General features: G+C 31.2%; 1 protein-coding gene across 1 annotated transcript in view; it reads right to left on the bottom strand.

The window, feature by feature from the left end:
* Window positions 1–22,068, bottom strand: part of LOC140437411 (cholesterol transporter ABCA5-like) — a 110,680-nt gene that overhangs the window by 21,304 nt on the left and 67,308 nt on the right. The window contains exons 16-18 of the mRNA XM_072526927.1: window positions 15,398–15,526; window positions 11,257–11,767; window positions 1,667–1,829 (exon numbers count right to left, since the gene is read on the bottom strand). Of these exons, the coding sequence (XP_072383028.1) occupies window positions 1,667–1,829; window positions 11,257–11,767; window positions 15,398–15,526 (803 nt within the window). The remainder of the gene's footprint in view (window positions 1–1,666; window positions 1,830–11,256; window positions 11,768–15,397; window positions 15,527–22,068) is intronic.

The following is a 22,068-nucleotide window of genomic DNA, read 5'->3' as shown; positions in this document are numbered from 1 at the left end:
AAACAGATTCTACATACGCACTTCACCTTCTAGATCATAGTCATTCTTTAAACGACGAATTTAAAATTCTTCACATTTAAAATAAAGGCCTTAAACTATCTTTGTTAAAATCTATGGAAATCAACAAATTAAAAAACACAGATATAATTCTGAATGACCAATTTGAGACAAATAATTCTCCCCTCCTCAACCTATTTCATTAAAGACTATAAAGTGTAAACGCATGCCAAAAATAGATCACTTGAGAAAGGCAATCATCAGCCGAAACAGCTGTAGTGATAAGAGTTTAAAATAAATTTTGTGGAAGTTTTGAAAACAAAGTTTTCAGTATTTTATTGTTACATTCTTTGTTTTTATTACTTTGCATTTTTTTCTTTCTTCCATTAATGCTTGTGTTTGGGGACTTATTTCTTCATTACATTATTTCTTTTGGCAGTGTATCTTCTGGCTTTCTTTTATAACTTCTATTATACCGTTATTCAGGGTGTTAACACTTAGGTCTGTATTCTTATCGCTTTTGAGAATGCTGATGACGTGTTCTTCAAATGCATTTATATTATTAGGCTCTGTCCAGGTAGATGTAGACTTCTTTTTGATCATGCGGTATCTCTCTTTCCCAAGATCTATTTCTATCGACGCTTTCATTATTCTGTGGTCGCTACCTGATGAAAACTGGTTTAGGAATGTAACATCTGTAAAGATTTTCCATCATCATATAACGGGGGTCCTACGGCGATTGCCGCTTCCCGCATTTCAGCCTCCATCTTTTCCTATCTTTCCAATCTCCCTCTTCTAAGCCTCTAGATTGCATTGTTTTTGTAATTTCTCTTCTCCAGGAATTTGGTGGTCTTCCCCTTTTCCTTCTTTCTGGCGGAACATACATTAAGGCTTTCTTTGGCCACCGCTCCTCCTCCATTCTCATCACGTGACCATACCATTGTAATTGCCTTCCTTGTATTCTATCTGAAAGAGTATCTCTAATTCCTGTACGGTTTCGTATTTCCTCATTCCTGATTCTTTCCATTCTCGATACTCGACATGACCTTCTAAGATAATCTATAAATATAATAAAGATTTTCCTCTTGTCTGTAATCATAAAATCGATTTTGTTCCTAGTTTTTTCATTCGGGCTCTGTCACGTCCATCTCCGATGTTTTGTTTCATCTATTTTCTTTTGAATAGAAGAAGCTATTCTTTTGGAATAAAAATTTTCCAGTAGGAAAGTAGTTATTGTTTCATCACGCTCGTTCCTTTTTTCCAAACCAAATTTTCCCAGTCATGATTCTGTCTCATCTGCCTTTCTCCCCGTTTTATCGTTGAAGTCACCACATATTATAAATTCCATATATTTACTAAATGGGCATGCTAGCTATTAATCGGTCTGTAATTTTTTACAGGATGTTAAACATAAGTAACATATTTGGAACACGCTACATAATTATCTAAGTTTAAGAGTTTCAGGCTATTCAAACGATGACGATGTTTGAACCGAATTTAAATATGATTATATCATATTTAAATGAGAAAAAGAAAAAAATGGGAAAAATGGGTAGTTTCACTCATAAAAAACTTTTTGGAGGCACATGAAGGTAAACAATGTAGTTATTGTTATGGTTTATCAGAGGTCAAAACTAAATTATTATAGAGCAGAACGAGTTTTACTTACCTCTCTTTCATACACCATGTCAACTGCTAGTACAATTGGTGCAAACAAGAAAACCATTCCCAAAATAAAATTCCCTGGACTAACAGGAGTAGGACTTACATTAGTTGGAGGTAGTTCAAAAGGATATGCAGCAGCTGAAATTTTTCCAGTTTTTGGGCCCATACTAAAATTAGGTATTTATTAAATTTATTATTCACTACAATGACGTAAAAAAGAAGGAACAGAATGTTTTATGTAAATAGGGGTAGGAAAAGTTAATAATATATTTGGTTAATCAGTCTTATGGCACGTAAAAAATTGAGAATTTAAGATGTATTATTTTTACTAAAACATTCTTTAAAGGTGTTAGGTAACTGTTGTTGTTGTCGTTTTAGTACATAGAGAGAACACTCTATTAATATATGTTGCACACACATTACGTATCGGAGGAGGTTCCTTCATTAATATAAAATCATGGAGTTACCTTTGTATGTTTAAGTCACAATCTGGATATGATCACTTGGTCTCTTCTGTTAGTAGAAAGTTTCTGTCACGATTTCATTTTTAAAATATTGTTAAAACATTACAGATATTAACTTTATGGGGCCCTTTTAGAGTTACTGCTGTTGCCTCTAACTTGGTTCTTAAACGTATGACTTTGGTATTATATGAGTTATGAACATATTACTACTCCCCCACTAGCAAGGCTAGCAGTTATTCTATTGTTAAAATATGCAGTATAGTTTCTTAACTTATGATAATTATCTTCTTTGAAGTGAGTCATTTGTAGACATATTATTTAGACGGTTTAAATTTAGGTTCCATTGCAGTATACAGTTAAATATTGTTCTGATAAGTGTCAGCAGAGATATTGCTGATCTGGTCAGTAGAGACGTGAGTTGCGTACTGTTTCATAATTCTTTTTTAATCTAGTACAGTGACTTTTAAGATACTTGTGAGTTAGTGCTGGATGGATTTTAGATTTTGACTGAGATTATTCATTTCAACGTTATCTGGTTGGATAGGAGTTTCTATGGGATTTGAATATAATAGGGAAATATTGGTTGTTTCTTTCCACTGTGAACTAGTTGATTGTTGTGGAAAGTGTCAAGAATGGATACTATGCTAAATATTAGAGGGGCACGTTTGGGTACAATTTGGTTGAGAAATAGGCGGTATATTTTCGATAGATATTTGTGTTTGTATTACATGTGCACTGAGATGCTAAATGTCTTTGCTGTTTGCAAATGTAGCATAACTGTTTTCCCATGAAAAATAAATTCGGTAATTGATTTGGTCATGATAAATTACTATAGACTATATGTAAGTATCAACATTCGTAGCATTACCACAAAAATCGAATTCCTCACAATGAAATGATTATCGAATATTAAGCTTGATGTCTCATGTCCTTAAAACTTTTCTCAGAGTTATCCATACACGAATTTACAAGCAGTGCAAGTTCCAGATAAGTGACACTCAATTCGGATTTTGAAACGGATTGGGAACACGAGAGGCTCTTTTTGCTTTAAATGTGTTAACGCAACGATGCAGAGATATCAATGTAGATGTATATGCATGTTTTATTGACTATCGAAAAGCATTTGATTGCGTTAACCATCAAAAGATGATCGAAATATTGAGAACAACTGAAAATTACGAACAAGACTTGCGAATTATCTCAGAACTATACTGGCACCAAACAGCAACAATTGAAATAGAGCACACAACATCCGAAGACATACAAATCCGATGAGGAGTGAGACTGGGATGCTTCTTATCACCGCTACTGTTTAATTTGTATATGGAGTCTATATTCAGAGAAGCATTAGACGAGGTCCAAGGCGGAATTAAGATTAACGGAATCAGCATAGACAGCATCAGATATGCTGATGATACCGTCTTAATAGCAAGCAACGCTCAAGAACTACAAAATGGAGTTTACGATAGTTTTATATACAAAATATAATTAATTAACGGTAGTTCACCACAGCGAAATGTCGGTTTACATCTAAACGTTTCCAAAACTAAAACTTTAGTATTTTCAAAGAAACCAATAAACATACAGGTATATGCCAAGAGTCAAATAATAAAACAGGTAAATTCCATAAAATATTTGGGAGCAAATATTAATAGTCAGTGTAAATCAAAAAAAGAAATCCTATTAAGAATCGAACAAGCAAGGAAAACATTCATGAGCATGAAAACATTTTTTACAAGATCAGACCTTAGTCTACGGATTAGAATCCGAATGATTAGACGTTTTTTCTGTATTACTGTATGGCTGTGAAAGTTGGACAATGGACTCTGAAATAGAAAAAAGAATAGATGCCTTTGAGATGCACATATACAGACGAATGTTGAGAATTCCATGGGTACAAAGAGTTACTAATGTTGAGGTGCTTCGTCGCAGTGTAAACAAAAAGAATTACTAAGAATAATCAAAGAGAGGAAAATGCAATACTTGGGTCATATGTTGAGAGGCGAAAAATATGAATTACTTCAAGTTATACTGGAAGGAAAAGTACAGGGAAAAAGATCAGTAGGAAGACGCCAGAACTCGTGGCTGAAAGACCTAAGGAGATGGTTTGACCGCTCATTCGCAGAAATCTTTCGCGCAGAAGTTTCCAAAACTACAATTGCCATTTGGATCGCCAACCTTCGAAAGGAGACGGCGCTATGAGAAGAAGAAGAAGATATGTAAGTATAACGTCGGAAGCTCAAGATATGCTTAAATACAAAATTAGTTATTTCTATTCTTAGAAAATCCATTGGAATTATTTGATGAAATGAATTTTAGTAGGCATTTAATAATCTTTAATTTTAATATTCATGTGGCATTTTAATAATCTTCAATTTTAGTAATTTAAAGTGAACTAAACAATATGGCTTGTTTTTTGTTTGAGAATTTTTTATTAGATTAGTTCACAGCAGTAGAGTATAATTTTGTCTGATTTGTCACTTTACTTAACTATTTAAAAATCAAAAATAAACACACTTATTACTAGCGATAAGGCCAACTTAAATTTAATTATACGTGGTACACGTCTTAGTCGTTCGAATGCTAAAACAAGAATCCCATGATCAGAGAATTCGTCTAAATAAGTATTTTTGCAGAAATAATCTTTTTTCTGTTACTTTTGTAAAAAACATTTAAGTCTTGCTTTCTGTTTATATATAAATAAATATTATGAATTAACTCTCTGTTATATGTTTCCCATCCGATGTTCTTATCCCTCGATATTTTTTTATATTAACACCAGCACCTAATTTTGAGAGATCTATTCAAATCCAATAAAAAAAACCCAGTGTTCTAATGCTACACAATTTACGTTCAAAGTTCTATTGATGCAACTGGTATTAGCATTTTTATGTTTTTGTAAAAATGTAACTGTACAATCCCCAAGAAAAACACCAGAGACATTAGCAAAATAAAAGCCTTTTTCGTGACACTTGGATATAGGTATCTAATAAGTACTCGTGATAAATTTGGTGATAACCTAATGTAATAAACAAAAGAGTTAACGCCTACAATGGTTTTACAAAAGTACTGTGATTTTACGCTTAACTCAGACGCACCAGCATGTAGGAAGTTAATTTTTTTATTCGAAATGTTGGCCTTTTTACTCGAATTAAAAAAATATATAATATACTTCGACCCTTAGAACCAAAGCCCTTTTTTTATGTCTCGATTTTACTTATTTTAAAAACTGAATTCGTAACTTCTAATTTATAAAAGTGGCAATATCTCCAGTTCTGATCAAAGAAATTTTTTTTAATTTAAGGTACCTCTTTGCATACATTATAATAATTTTATTAGGTAATTTGTGAATTGTTTATTTAACCAAGTAGTTTTTTTAAACAATTTAAAATAAATATTTATTTTGCAAAATTTTACAGTTACTTTTCTTGACTGAAAAATATAAAAAATATATTTAGGTATTTTAAACAAATTAATTGCTATAAACTTTGTATAATGATAAATAAAAATAGTAAAATTAAGTATCTAAATTGCAATATGTAAATTATACATACAGCTTAATTTCATTCCACAATTGTATTTGTCATGTTTTTGATACCATGTAATCTTTTCTAGTAATAATAATAAGAAAAAAGTAAAATTTTGCGAAATATAATTTATTTTAAATTATTTAAACAAATTGACTATAATAATATAATAAACATAATTAATTAAATTGGAAAATATTATTTTCTTTTAGCAACTAAAAGTAAGGGATTTTGTTTTTACTTAAAAAAAACAGCCAAGAAACAGTATGTTTCCGATTTTTTCTTTCGGCATTTAAGCTTTCAAGAGCTAGAGCTATTAGAATTTCTAAAATCTTGGAACGAGGAGATGTACCTAAGGAAAGATGAGGGGAAGTAAAATATCACATAAGTTAGCTTCAAGCAGAGAAGAAGTCCGGAATTTTTTGGATCAAAGGAATTTTTTGAAGGATTGAAAAGTAACGAAAGTCGTTATAGTCGAAATAAATCTTAACGTATTTATCTTAGCTATAACGAAACAATCAAAAAATTGTTTCCTCTACCAGGCTCAGCGGCCAAAATTAAAATTTTCTCATTTTCAACATTTCAAAGAATGTTCGCAAAATACCGTCAACTGATATATGCAGCTTATGTAAAAGACTAAGGAATACCCTTAAACGATAAACAAATCTGCTAAAAAAATTGAACAAATCTACAAGTTAATGAAGGAAAACTGTTGGGCTTACCGCTTCGATATACAACAAGTCCAATCCTTGCCCAAAACAGCTGTTCCTGATACTTTTCACTTAAAGCAAATAAGTTATTATAACTTTCTGATTATACCAGTACACCCAAGTGTCGCAAACTTTTTTTGCGGACAGAAGATCAAGGCGAAAGAGGCTGCATAGAAGTAGCATCTGCACTTTTACATTTTCTAAACTCTCTGAAACTCTTACCGGAGATAAATGCTATTACTTTATTTTTTGGTGGATGTGGAGACCAAATAAAAGCAAACACGTTATACATATGCTAATGTATTGGTTAGCCAATACTGCCATATCTATAACTATGGTTAAAATAATATTTCCTGTAAGAGTACATAGCTTTCTTCCTAACTACAGGGCATTTGGAAGGGTCGAAAAGTTATTGAGAAAAAAGCCATTTATCAATACAAAGAACAATACCATAAAATTAATAAAGAAATGGGAAAAGTCTCTGTTTTGGAGAAATATTGGAAACTTTGAATATTAAAAGTCTAAAAAAATCCTTTAAAAAAATGACAGGAAGAAGTGACATAAAAAAAATATTAATAGAGGAGTACTCAAGACTCCAAAATTAGATTCCTGGTAAGAAGACCTCACAATTATAGAATAGATCTTGGCATAGAGGAAAATCAGAATTTGTGTAAGAGAGGAACAAAGCTACATAACCTTATTCTTTCAGAATTAAAAATTGCTCGCCTATTACCATCTAAAAAACTGAGAACACGTTATCCTTATTGAAGTTAGAACATTATGGCTAAAATTAGGATGCATATATTGATATAGCATGGTACAAAGATTTGTTCAGAAAACTCCAAGATGCAAACTGTCATGAAAACTGTAAGTGGGAACTTGAAGAACCTTGTTCATGTCTTGATCCAGGTTTCCACCATTAGTTGTATGTTTTCTTTTTGGTTTTTGTAACACTTTTTATTTTTTTCTAATTCTTTAAGACATATTTGTTGTTAACGATCATATTCACGAAAATACAAATAAAATCAATCAAAACTAAATATTTACGTTAAGCTATTCAAACAAAACTTAATAAGATTAAAGCCAAAGTTGTTAATTGCAAAAATTAGTATGGTTTTTAAGTACTGTTATAGCATTTAATTTGCCGCTAATTATTATATAAGCTAAGTACAGTAATGAACATTTAAAAGGTATTTATCCGCATAAAAAATTCAGTTGCTTCAAAGAGACAATAACAAAAAAACTAGTTTCTTAAAGTTGGTTAAATTGGACTCATCAACTTTTGCATGAATGCTCTTCAGTTATAGAATTTTATAGCTGTTTTTGGTGTCGAGCCTTTACGCGTGGTAGCCTTATCGATGCTGCATGTTTCACGTTAAAAATATAGATTACACGTGTGTGTTATATAATGATCACTCAAGAATTACGTCATAACCCGGGTCAGGTCGGCAGCGTAAATAAAATACGGTGTCTAAACTCTACTATTAGTAACAGACAAATAATAATGCGTATCGTATCATCCAAAGTTACTTTAAACACTAAATATGTTACACATAACTTCTGCTGACTCTATAAGGTCGACCAATAGGTTTTTTATTATATATTTGCGTATTGTTTACTTGCCATTGAACCGAATTACGCAATGGTTTAAGGTAATGTGTTTGGCTGTGTCCAAACCTTTAAAGTACATTCGTTCAGCAAATTCCCAACTGTAAACAAACGCACATGTTGATATTCGCCCTTTCATTCGTCAAGAGGCTGTTAAATATAATTTATTGCCTTAAGCCAGACGGATTCTCATTTTACAAGTCCAAACTTGTCACTCTACTTAACTTCAAAGTGTAGCGTGTTGGTATTTAAGTTAATGTATTGTGTGATATGTTAGTTATGGTTAAGTTATTTACTGGTCGTGTTTTTAAGTGTTTAGTATTAAGTTTTATTGTGTGTAGTGGAGTTTTAGTATCCAAAAACAAAATATTTGTTAATCAAACGTAAAAATAGCTTGCGGTAATCACTGTAATAAAGGTGAGAGAAATCAATATTTTAAGTTATAGATGTTTCGAATTAGATTTTTTATTTCCTTTTTAGTCCATTTATTCACGGTTTTTGCTGTAAATATTAAAGAACCGCTTGGATTGACATGAAATTTTGCATATACATAGCTAACGTCAAAGAAAAAAAAATGATACTGTGCCGATTTGTGCCATGGGAGTGAATTTCACCTCTTCCCGGGTGTAAAAAAACATGCGTTCAAATTAACTCCATAATTAAATAAACTGACTAGTTCCAAGCAACTTTTATTTTATACAGTTTTTGCACTAAGTCAATACTTATTTATCGAAAAACATATTCTTAGCAAAAATATAGCTTATAAAAAAGTTAACGAAAATGATCTAACCTATGTAATGATACCTATATAAAGTGATTTTTTTTTGCTATTTTATAAGCTACATTTTTGCTAAAAATATTTTTTCGATAAAATACTTATTTTTTTGTTATTTGCAAAAACCGTCTAAAAACCTTGTTTTGTTGTTGTTGAAAAATGAACATATTTAATCGCAAATAACTAGAAAAGTATTGACTTAGTGAAAAAACTTTATAGAACAAAGGTTGCTTAGAATTAGTCAGTTTATCCAATTCCTGACTTATTTTGAAAGTATGTTTTTTCACCCCTGAGAATGGGTGAAACTCACCCCTAGGGCAAAAACACACATCGGCACAATATAAATTTTTTTACTTAACATGTTAGCTATGTGTATGCCAAATCATGTTAATCCAAGCTGTTCTTTGGGGAGGTTTTATCGTAAATGAATGGAATATTTCTGGACTTGAAAAAGTATACATAATTCAGTTTTATAACTTTGCCGATATTTTCGATGATGCTGGTTTTATTACAATACATATTATTTTTCTCTAGACTATGTTAACATTCTTTCAATCAACTAAGTACATTAAGTTATTGAAGAACAATAGAATAACAAAAATGTCAAGCATTGATACAGCCGATGAACTCCTTGATATTGATTTAACCCTCACTCCACCTAAAAAAAAACAGTAAAGGGACATTTTGACATTAAAACAAAGGAATTGATTATAAATGTATAAAACGGAAATGCAGGAGAGCCCTACAATGTCGAAAAGTGCGATTTCCATTAGAGTATTTAGATTTCATTAGAGATTTCCAATATAACAAATATTGTTAATTTTTATCTATTGTAGGCATATGTAGCCGTAGTGTACGCAATGTGGTTCATGAAGATGAAATTTCAGGAATATTGTTGACCCAAAAATCAGTTGAGTATCGTAAAAATATTGTTACTTGCTGGATGAATTTGACAGAGAAGCAATAAGAATAATAATCCATCAATTCTTTTTTCGAAATAAATTACCCACAATAGACAAAGTTCTGAGGGTTGTTAATGAAGATCCGGTTATTGCCTAACTTCAAAAGAACTACGATTTTTAAATTATTAAAAGAAATAAATTTTAAGTTTCAACGCCGTCAGCGAAACAGTATCTTGATGGACAGGGACAAAATTGTCTTAGATCGTAGAGACGAAAAGTTTTGATAAAAATTAAGTCCTAAAGAAATGAAAACTGCAAAATTTACTACTTAGACGAGACCTGGATAAACGCTGGTCACACCAAATCTAAAGTATTGGTCGACAATTCGGTAACGTCTTATAAACAAGCGTTTTTAGATGGACTTTCTACGGGGTAAAAAAATGCTGCAGGTAAATGTTTATGTGCTTTTTCACGTCAAGTAAATTTTAAAATAATAAATTTTTCAGGAAATGGAAAAAGACTAATAATCTGTCACACTGGCAGTGAAGATAGGTTTGTTTCAGAAAAACTGTGGGTGTTTGAATAAAAAAATATGGGGACTACCATGAAGTGATGGCCGGGAAATCCTTCGAAAATTGGTTCAAAAATATACTGCCCCGATTAGCAGACAAGTCTATCATCGTATTGGACAACGCGTCTTATTATTTCAGAAAATTGGAAAAAATTCCAACTACTACTTCTAGAAAAGCTGATATCCAAGCGTGGCTAAAATCAAAAACTATAGGGTTTGAGGACTCCATATTAAAAGTGCTAGTGCAATTGTAGTGTTAAGGCTGCCCCCATACCATTGTGAGCTCAATCCGATTGAGCTCATCTGGGCAGAAGTAAAAAATTATGTAGCAGCCAAAAACACTACTTTTAAATTTGCAGATATGAAAAATATTTTTTATGATGTAATAAATAATATTAGTCCAACATCGTGGCAGAAATGTGTGCAACACGTTTAACAAAAAGTCGAGTCGATTTCGAAAATATCGAACCCATAATAATAAATCCAGACGAAGACAGCAACATATGTAGCTACTCAGACTCTAAGTAATTTAAATGGTATATTTTTATGCTTTGATAAACTTATGTCAATGCTACTTTATTCAAAATGTTTACTTTGTTATGTATCTCTCAGTTAATGAATATTTTATTTTAACACATTTCCTTTAATGTAACAATAAATTTTGCTCACAATGATTAAATTTCAAGAAATTCTTACACTACTAGTTTCAAAAGTAAATATTTTTAAAAATCTTATGATACACCTCAATACGACCCTATTTGGCTGTCACGTGCGTTCGCTGACAGTTGGGAATTTGTAAAATGAATCTAGTTTAGTTAACTAATTAACTTGAACCTGAATATTCAAAAAAACCTGTTTGAGATATTCCACATACTATTCGTTTTTTAATATTTATATGATATCGGGCCTTTAATATTCAAAATTATCAAATATATAATTTTAAATACAACAAATATGTACATATATATATATATATATATATATATATATATATATATATATATATATACGTTTGAGAAAAATAAAAAATTACTTACCTATAAAAGGTATTGCTGATAAGATTAATATACATTGGTAAGAGATGTTGGTATGTATCATTATAAAGTACAGATATATTTTGAGAAGAACTAAAATCGTGAACGTTAAAAGCTCCATAATGTGGAGTAGTGAATTTTAACAATGAAGTGAAATTTCCATCATAGGTATCTAAATCTGCTCCATTATTTTTTAATTCCTTGGTAAAAGGAGTTAAATCTGTCCGGCTGTCATTGTAGATACTAGTATTATAACCTCTGTAATAATTCAAGTTTAATGGCTGTGGATATGTTTTAGGCGGTACGTATTTTTTTCCAGTGTCAATAGACTTATTTAAGTACAATCCTAGAGCTGTAAAAATAATTGGCAAGATGATTACCATCCACAACTTCCTTTTCTCACGTCGCAGCCTTAAAAATCGTAGGCCAATCAACGTTCTTAAATTTTGCGAAGCACTAGGATTACAACGAACTGCTTCCAATGAACGAATACCTTCGCTAAGAGCCGTGTTTCCTGAAAAATATACAAAATATGTAAGTTATATTTTAAGATCTAGATATTTTCTAAATATCTTAATCATATAATTAGAACTCGTGTATGGTGCATAAGTTTCAGGTGCCATAGATTGTGCGAAATGTTTCTATTCTTAGAAAATAAACAAATGCTTAGGGCCAGACAACTAACTTAAATTTTAAGAGATACCTATGCATGTAAATTTTTATAAAATATTTTTATATGAAACTTTGGCTTGGATGGTAGAGCTGAACATGATGAAATACTGTTAAGGTTCATGCTGCAACATGAATGATTCCTGATGAATAGTTTTTTCAAAAAGAAACTACAGAAATAGATTTAAAAAAAAACATTTTTTTTAACGATAGTATACAGTAAACTACTGGGATTTTCCCATTAATTTTTTAAATAGATTTTATCGTCACGGAAAAAACATATTTTTAAAGACATCACGGATCTAAACTGATTTGTTACCAGTAGCGATCATAGAATGGTACGAGATAAAATTGAAATAAGCTTAAAGAAGGAGAGGTGTAAGATGATTAAAAAGAAGAACAAATCAAAACCATGGATGAAACCATCTGATGTAGATAGTTTTCAGCAATATATTTCCGACATACTTATTAGACCTAAAAGATAAAATAATATAAACGACTTAAATAATAAATTAACAAATGCCCTACTGAAAAGTCAAAAGAAATTCTGTCCTAGAGCTCAAAAAGAAGAGATGATTAGCCAGAATACCAGGCAACTAATGCAGAAAAGAAAAGAAGAAATGAGAAGCGAGATGGAAACTAAAGCTGACGAACTACAAAAATTTAATAAAGAAATTTTCAAAGCTATTAGCTAAGATACTCGAAAATACAACCAAGAACAAATCAAACATACCATTGAGAACAATAGAAGAATGGAAGTACTGAGAAAAAGACTAAGAACGGGGACAAGCCAGATAATAAAGACTAAAGATAGAAATGGTCATCCTACAACTAACAGAGAGAAAACCCTTAAAATAGTTAAAGACTTCTACAAATTGCTGTACACAAGCTAACACAAATCAAATAGCAGAGAAGATGAAGTACCAGAAATATTTACAAGGAAAAAGGGCCCTGTCAACCAGCTATCAGAACTACTACCATAAATCACGATAGACGAAATAAAACTAGCACTAAGAAAAGCTACGAATAACAACTCTCCAGGTGAAGATTATGTAGTTACTGATGCAATTTAAATCGGAGGCACTGGCCTAATTAAGAAAATAAAAAATCTTTTTAACATATGCCTTTTGGACAGTAATATACCCGACAAATGGCACAATGCTTAGGTAATTCTATTATACAAAAAAGAAGATTCCCATGAATTAGAAAACTACAGACATATAAGCCTTCTTAGTCACCTATTCAAATTCCTTACAAGAATAGTAACGAATCGTCTTGAGAAAAAAACTTGATTTCTACCAGCCAATAGAGCATGCGGGATATCGTACCGGTTTTGGAACAAATGGTCAACTAAAGAGCATTAAAACGGTAATAGGAAAGACCTAGTGAATACAATCGACCACTCGTTCTGACTTTTGTAGATTTCCATAAAGCCTTTGACACGGTAAAATTTGACAAAATCCTGGAAGCACTACAAGCATGCCGCATTGACTACCGATATACAAGGTTAATTTACAATACATACAAAAACACAACTATGTGGGTGAAACTACATAAAAACACGGATCATATCCTAATCGCCAGAAGAGTCCGACAGGGTGATACCTTATCGCCTAAACTATTTACCGCAGTACTAGAATATTCTTGTAAAAAACTTAACTGGAAAGAGAAAGGCCTGAACATTGACGGCAGAAGATTAACAATGTGAAATTCTCAGACGACATAGTTTTGTTATCAGACAACCTCAAGGAGATATGTACAATGCTACATGAACTTCAGTTAGTGTGTGCCAGTGTGGGTCTTAAAATAAACATCTCCAAAACAAAATTCATAACAAATCTAGAACCTAAAGGAAATATTAATATTAGAGACAACGAAGTAGAGCTGGTGGAAAATACATATACTTTGGACACCAAATAAAGATCACAAGATATAACCAAACATGCGAACTATGAAGAAGAATAAACCTAGCATGGGAGCCTATGGAAAACTCAAAGACATCTTTAAAAGCGATTTACCAATTTCTTTAAAACGTAAAACACTTGACCAATGTGTGTTGCCTGTGATGACCTATGGTGCCAAAACTTTGACATTGACAGCTGAAACTTCTAAAACGCTGCAAATAACTCAGAGGAAAATGGAAAGGTCAATGCTGAGTATATTGCTTTGTGACCGAGTTATAAATGAAGACTTAAGACGAAGAACAGGAGTTACCGATCTAATTTCCTGAATTGCCACACTCAAATAGAGCTGGACTGGACACGTCACCCGAATCTGTAATGAAAGCTGGACGAAGAGATTGCTTAAGTGGAGACCGAGGTTAGACAAAAGAAGTAGAGGAAGCTCCCTACTCATTGGACTGACGACCTCAAGAAAATGTCAAAAAATTGGATGCAAAGTGCTCAAGATAGAGCACAGTGGACAAAAATTAGGGAGGCAATCCAGCAATGGACGCAAAGGGCTGGGTAATAATGATGATGAATTTTTTACGCAATTTTCTGAATAATTAAAATTAGTAAACTACCACGCCAAGGTATAAATCTGCCTGGAACGCGGATAAACCAATGACATTGTCAACAGAACAAGAATACGGAAGACAATTGGAAACCACTCTTATAAACCACTCGTTTTAAAGTAATAATATAATCCTTTACTAGAATGATATATATATATATATATATATATATATATATATATATGAAGTAACAAGAAGTCTAGAGACCTCTCTCTGATAGTAAATTAGGCGAACCGTAAATTCAAAGCCTCTTACTAGAGATTTTAAACGACGCTAGAAGTATCTTTTTACTTCAACATGCATCTACGATTCACCTTTGAAAATTACTATCTTTTTCGCTCTTTACGTAGAGAAAGACGTTTAAATTAAAGTAAAAGATTGTATTTCATTTCAATCGGAACTCCACCATTGCTCTACACGTGTTTCGAGTTATTCAACTCATCATCAGGAGCACTTGTGGAAGTTCAACTGAAATGAAATGCAGTCAAGTATTTTATATTTATATTCCAAAACTAAATATCCTATAGACAAATTTGAAAACACGAATTTAGTATACAGCATTAGTTATACTCAGTGTGAGGCTGAATATGTTGGTGATAAAATACTTCATTTATGACGTCTAGTTTGTCAGCAGTAGGGATATACGTGGATAATGTTAGTTGTAATTGGGTGGGTATTATTTTAAAGGAAAAGCATTTGACAAGAAGTTGTATAGACGAAAAAAAAATTGAATAGCAGATATGCGAATAATACGGAGGAATTCTCTGATACTTACGAAAATGTATATAACCCACAGCACAAAGAAATAAGTAGGAAATATGGACTGTCACAATACAAAAAGACAATCTATATGCCTATTAGCAAACAAATTATTTACACGATGATTATACAAAATAAACATGGTTTAGTGAAAACAAAATTGTGTAATATTATGAACAAAGTGCGAGAAACAGTAAATACCGTGACTAAGATTTTCAGAGCTATGCTGCAATTCCTGATATTCCCTTGTTTCGCCATATTCCTCTTCTTTTTGTAAACCAAGAAAAACTTCTTCTAAAGTTGTCATTGAAACACCGTAACTAGAAATACCTAAAAACCATTTTTTATATTAATTAAAATTAAAGATGACAATAAACTAGAACATTTATTGTTGGACATTTTACAGTAATAGAAACTAATTTAAATCATAAACGTTTGTTTAATTCATAGTAAACTTAATATACAGAGTTGAGACAACATATGGAACTAAGTAAATACATTTTAAACTAAAAAGACAATGTTCATGAAACTTTGCATGCAAGTACAATGACACAACGCATCTGATACCATATTTGTTGTTATAACTCCACTTCCAGCTTTACCAGATATACCACCAGAAATTATTTAATTTAAAGAACCACCCTGTATATTTTTTCATATTTTAAAAGAAACTGTTATTTCTAGTTCACTCATACCCAGTTTGGTAAAAAAAATTGTTAAAGTAATGGTAAATTTAGAGTACAGTTAGAATAATAATTTAAAATAATCACTTCAAATGTTTAAATTGCTCACCATTTACTTATTTACAATGTACCAGGTGGTCCAATAAGCCGATCTCTCGGCTATATATCAGAAACTAGTCATGTTATAACTTTAGGAGAAAAAATTCCTTAGTAAAAGTGGCCAAGAGAAATCGCTGGAAATAACTTTCAAGTTTCTGAATTAACCGCTAGGGGGCGTAACCTGTGAAGAAAAATTTGAAAACCAGTTTTTTGTGAAATATGCCCAATTATACCAAGTGTTAAATAAGTAAACTAGAAAGAGGCCTAAATTCCGCACAAAGTCGTTCAATATCTATAACATTGGTTTGGATCAACCGATTTTAACAAAATTAGTGTAATTAGAAAGAGTGTGGATGATTTAATTTACATCTACTATAAAACAATTGCATTTAGTTTTAATTATCATGGGTAGAGGGTACTTTCGAATAGAAAAAATTAAAATTTGTTTTTCTTCAAAATGTTTAATGGAAACACCTATTTATTTTAAAATATAATGGAACTGTATTATATTCGTAACAAAATGGCGCAAACGGGATGTTGATAGCTTTTGTCGAACTCGAGATATGAATAGAAACGCATAAACATAAAGTAAGTATCGTACTATTGACTAACCCTTTAGTATAACTTAAAAAATAAATATGTGAAAGATCATAAAAATATCTCGATCATTAAAACTTAATGTCCAATTAAATGTTCAAATTGTTTTCCATCGTTGTCTACACAAAGATGTAATCTTTCGCGCGTACACATAACAGCTGCGTCAATCTCAACTGTTGATATACTATTTATTGCCTTTATATCGCGCTGTTTCATGTCATCTCGCGTGGTTGATCGAGTTTGGTACACTAAGTCCTTCAATTTTCTCCACAGGTAAAAGTCCAGATATGTTAAGTCTAGAGATCTAGCTGGCCATGAAAATATACTTCCCCTTCCAATCCATTTATTTGGATGACTTATATACAAATAATCTCGAACTCGTCTGGAAAAGTGCGCAAGACATGTAATATCGTATCTGTTCTTGTTTGTAAGGAAATATCTTCCACTAAAACAGGCAACTGATTTTCCAGAAAATCCAAATATGTTTCGCCATTTAAATTTCTATCAAAGAAATGTGGACCTACGATCTTTACATCAACTAAACCACACCAAACATTAAGACTCCATCTAAATTGAACCTGCACCTTATGTATCCAGTGCGGATTTTCTTTAGTCCAATAATGCATATTATGCAGATTAACACCACCCGCACTATTAAACGTAGCCTCGTCTGTCCACAAAATCTTTGACATGATATGCGGTTGTTGTTTTAGCAGATCTAACATCCAATTGCAGTAATCCAGCCTTGCATCACAATCTCTCTCATATAAAGCTTGGTGTGGAACTATATGATAAGGATGCAGTCTAAAAAACAGAACAACAAATATTGGTTAAAAAGAAACCATTATATTTACTAAAACTCAAAAAATCTTTAAAAATCCACAATTGTTTCACAAGATAAATCGTGCATAAGTATTTTTAAGAAACCGATAAAAGGATAAAATCGCCGTGTTGCCGTTTTTATCCGAATATTAAAATAACAGTTGAATCTAAAGTTTAAAGGGAATTCCAAGTTTCTGACCTAAATGTTTACTTTATAATATGAAAAACCAACCTGTGATGTTTTAAAATCGTTAAAACAGTAGTTTTGGGTATGTTTAATTCTATAAAGATTTGCCGAGTACTTATATGTGGATTATGTTGAATTAAAGCAAGAACATTGATTGAATTATCTTCGGTCATACCTCTACTACGTCGTTTAAAACAAGGACGATGAAAACTGCCAGTTTCTCTTAATCTTTTTGCCTTTCTTTTAAATACTTCTTTGCCATAATGTTTCCTGTCAGGATATCTTACAGAATATATACGTGAGGCAATAGCGGCATTTTGATGACATTCGAAATAAACTCCAATCATATCATACAATTCTGCATTTGATACACTCATCACGAATTATTAGTACTGATAATTAATTACTAATATTACCAATATTAATATCTATTGAAAAAAGTGCAATCTTTAATTCTAATTATAATATAATACTTCTTAACAATGTTTTGACTGCTGTTAATAAATAAAGAATATGAACTCCCCGTCAAATTCATTGTCGTAGCCTACTTAGTTTCGAAAAACTATTTTTAATCGTATGAAATAACAATGGTCTAAATAGGTATCAACATTAAAATTCTTCGGCTATAAAAAAATTTGAAAATGCCTACTGACTTATTTTTAAATTTAATTTATAATACAGGGTGAGTCAATACTATACTTACTTATTTTTATGCGTTTTTATTCATATCTCGAGTTCGACAATAGCTATTAACATGCGGTTTACACTATTTTGTTAAGAATTTAATCTAGTTCGATTATAATTTACAATAAATAGGTAGTTCTTTTTTCTGTTAAACATTTTGAAGAAAAACAAATTTAAATTTTCTCTGTATGAAAGTACCCTCTACCTATAACAATTGAAACTAAATGCAATTATTTTATAGTAGATGTAAATTAATTCATTCATACTTTTTCTAATGACACTAATTTCGTTAAAATCGGTTGATCCAAACCAAAGTTATAGGTATTTATCCACAAATACTTTCCCACTCTACCCCACCCTTTATGTCAAAAAATTAAAAAAAAGTACTTGAACAACTTTTTGCAGAATTTAGGCCCCTTTCTAGTTTACTTATTAAACACTTGGTATAATTGGGCATATTTTCCAAAAAACTGGTTCTCAACGTTTTCTTCACAGGTTACGCCCCCTAGCGGTTAACCCAGAAAATTGAAAGTTATTTCCAGCGATTTCTCTTAGCCACTTTTACTAAGGAATTTTTTTCTCCTAAAGTTATAACATAAATAGTTTCTGAGATATAGCCGAGTGATCGGCTTATTGGACCACCCGGTACAAACCTATGAATAAACTCTTAAGTTACTCTTTAAAGGACTTCTCCACGTATTAGTTCACATTCATCAAAAATTCTGTATCCTAAATCCTGCAGGCATGTTGGTCGCCTGATGTAAACACGTAATTTTAGAGACAAACCCCAAAGTTAACCACGAACAAGAAATCTAACAGGTTAAGGTCCGGACAATGAGCAGGTTATGTACGTCCGATCCATCGATTTGAAAAATTTGCATTCAAAATTTCCAACCCGTCGATAATAGTGGGGAAGCGTTCCATCTCTTTCATATAACCATCTATATAATTCCATTCCAAGTTCCAATGCAAAGACCTATTAAGTTCTCTTTAACGATTGAATATATTTTTCTGCTCAAAATAAGACACATTAAATGTAAAGAGCCTGGTCTGCTTTTTATGGGAGGTAAATGGCTAGTATTATTTTCAAGAGCCATCTACCAAATCTGTGTTTACGTTTTAATTTTAATGAGATTAGTAAATAATTTAATAAGTTACACATCCTCATGGCGTGAACTGTAAGCATTTTGAACATTTGAAGTGATTTTTTTAAATAATTGCTCTCATTTACAGTAAATACATTTATTTATTATTTAACTGTAAAGTAATTTATTTTTCATTTTAACAAATTTTTTCTACCAAACTCGATACGTTTTAATTGGGAATATCAAGTTCCTTTGAAATCTGCAAATATATACAGAGTGTCCCATTTAAATTAAATAAATAAAAAGGCTCATACATTTTATACACATTTATGACAAATCAAAAGTTGAAAAAGAGGAAGTATTTTTAAATTGTGTAAAAGATTTTAATTTCTAGCTGAGCACATTCGGCTAACAAAGCCATCTTAGGAGCTATGCTACAAGAAAGCAATGACGTAAATGGCTAATTTTAATTTAAAAATGATTTACTTATGTCAAATATAAAGTATTATACTAGAAGAGGTCATATGGAAAGCAGAAAATTGTTGATTCTATTTTTTCTTTTCTTTTTTAACCAATGAAACAAATGAAAAAATACACAAAGGACTGTATACTTAAACTTCACAAAAAACATTCAAAAATGTGGTTATGGTACAGGTGTCACAACCCAACCATTTGTTTTGGAGTTGAACCTGCAGATAGAGTGAGCAAAATCGAATGCCAGCCGTTTAAATGATTTTTCAATGACAATTGACATAAGTCATTAGAAAATTCAGATTTTTTTTTAAATTATCGAAAAATTGTTGAATTGAAATAGATAATGAAAAGAGACATACAGGGTTTTCCTTAAGTAATTGTACAAAAAGAAATAGTAGATTCTACACTTTAAAATATTACAATTTAAGCCAAATTGCTTTAATAAAATGTTGATATTAAGAAAGATACAGGGTGTTAAAGTGCAAATTTAAAATTTTATTTTTCGCTATAACTTTAATGTTTGTAAACATTTATGTATAAAAATTTACAGCTGGGTACTTTTAAATATGAGAAATTATAATTTGATGCACACTTTGATGTAACTGATAGAGGACGCCACATATGCCACATATGTGGTATAAGTTTGCACTTAAGTTTTTTGCTTAACATTTGGGATAAAAAATATTAAAGATACATTATTTTAACAAAAAAAAGGTATACCTGTTAATAACAGTAAAACTCAACAGTTTTCGAAATAATCGCATTTTAACAATCAGCTGCATAATTCTGATTTAAGTCGATTACTCCAGACAACGAAGAAAAATAGACAAAAACATTAATACTTCTGAAACTTTTGAAAGTTAATAGTTAACAAAATATTAAATAAAATAAATTTATCAGCAGGATAATTAATAATAGGATTTGACAAAATAACAGAATAATAGGATTTTACATCAAGCATTTTACTTTTTATGTTGAATTAAAGTCACAATCGAAATATTTTGTTTACAAACCAAATTAAGAAATAGTTAAACTAAATAACATAATTTTTTGTTAAAGTAAGTGTTCGATATGTCCACCATTTTCTTTAATTCATTTGTCAATATATTCCATAAAAGATCGTCTCATATTAAATAGCATCATTGGTTCTAAAGAAACTGCTGCAGTATTTATTTCTTACCATAGTTGGTTGCGAATGTTTATGGGATTCTTATAGACACGTTGTTTTAATGCGCCCTATATACCAAAATCAAGCGGATTAAATTCTGGGCTACGTGGAGGCTATAATGTATAATGGATGACTATATTCATCTTATGGTATATTATGGAACTACATCTTATTTGTCGCAGAGGTTAAATAATGTATTAAACTGTGATGTATCTCATTAATTGGTTACTTATATATACACGGAATAACCTGTCGATGATATTACTTATTTATATGATTACGTTACAGCTTACGAGTAACTCTAATTACATCTTAAACAAATGGACTATTATGATATACTAACGAACTAATATTATGCTGAACTAAATTGCCTGTGTGTTTACTATATTTATAACATTAACGGTTATTAGGCCAACGATGATGTTTTTGTAAAAATGCTGAATTTATAAGGTTGGATTTTTAGCAAAAGTATTATGAACCAAGACACATATGTGTTTTTAATACCTGTGCTCTAGTTTCTATTTGTCCTAATAAAAATGGGTAAACAATTTACGTAATGAACAATAAGTATTCTTTTCGGATTTTTTATGAATTAAATAATGATATCAATATCTCACCACATTGCCAAGAAATATGACTACCACGACCAATCCAACGTTCAGTAAACAATTTACGTAATGAATAATAAGTAGGTATTCTTTTCGGATTTTGTATGAAATAAATAATAATATTAATATCTCACCACATTGCCAAGGAACATGACTACCACGACCAATCCAACGTTTAGAAAAGTTGTATTTAAGTATGTTCTAACTGCTTTTTCTCTAGAATGTGGTGGTGCACCATCTTGCATAAACCACATATTTTGGGTTTTCAGCATTTTACAATAGAAAAAAAGTAATACAACGTCATTATAGAAACTTAAGAAGCGATAGAAAAGGGAAATTGTAAACATGATGACGGCCAACATCTGAATACGGACACGGCACCTAAAGAAGAAGATGAAGAATCTTTTCTTCAATAAGACATTTAGCACCCATAATAAAGCATTTTGTGATGTTACATTATCATCT

The sequence above is a fragment of the Diabrotica undecimpunctata genome, chromosome 3 (genome assembly GCF_040954645.1).
Source record: "Diabrotica undecimpunctata isolate CICGRU chromosome 3, icDiaUnde3, whole genome shotgun sequence".
Taxonomy (NCBI): Eukaryota; Metazoa; Arthropoda; class Insecta; order Coleoptera; family Chrysomelidae; genus Diabrotica; species Diabrotica undecimpunctata.
The sequence above is the reverse complement of the archived record's forward strand: the minus strand, read 5'-3'. Positions and strand labels throughout refer to the sequence as shown.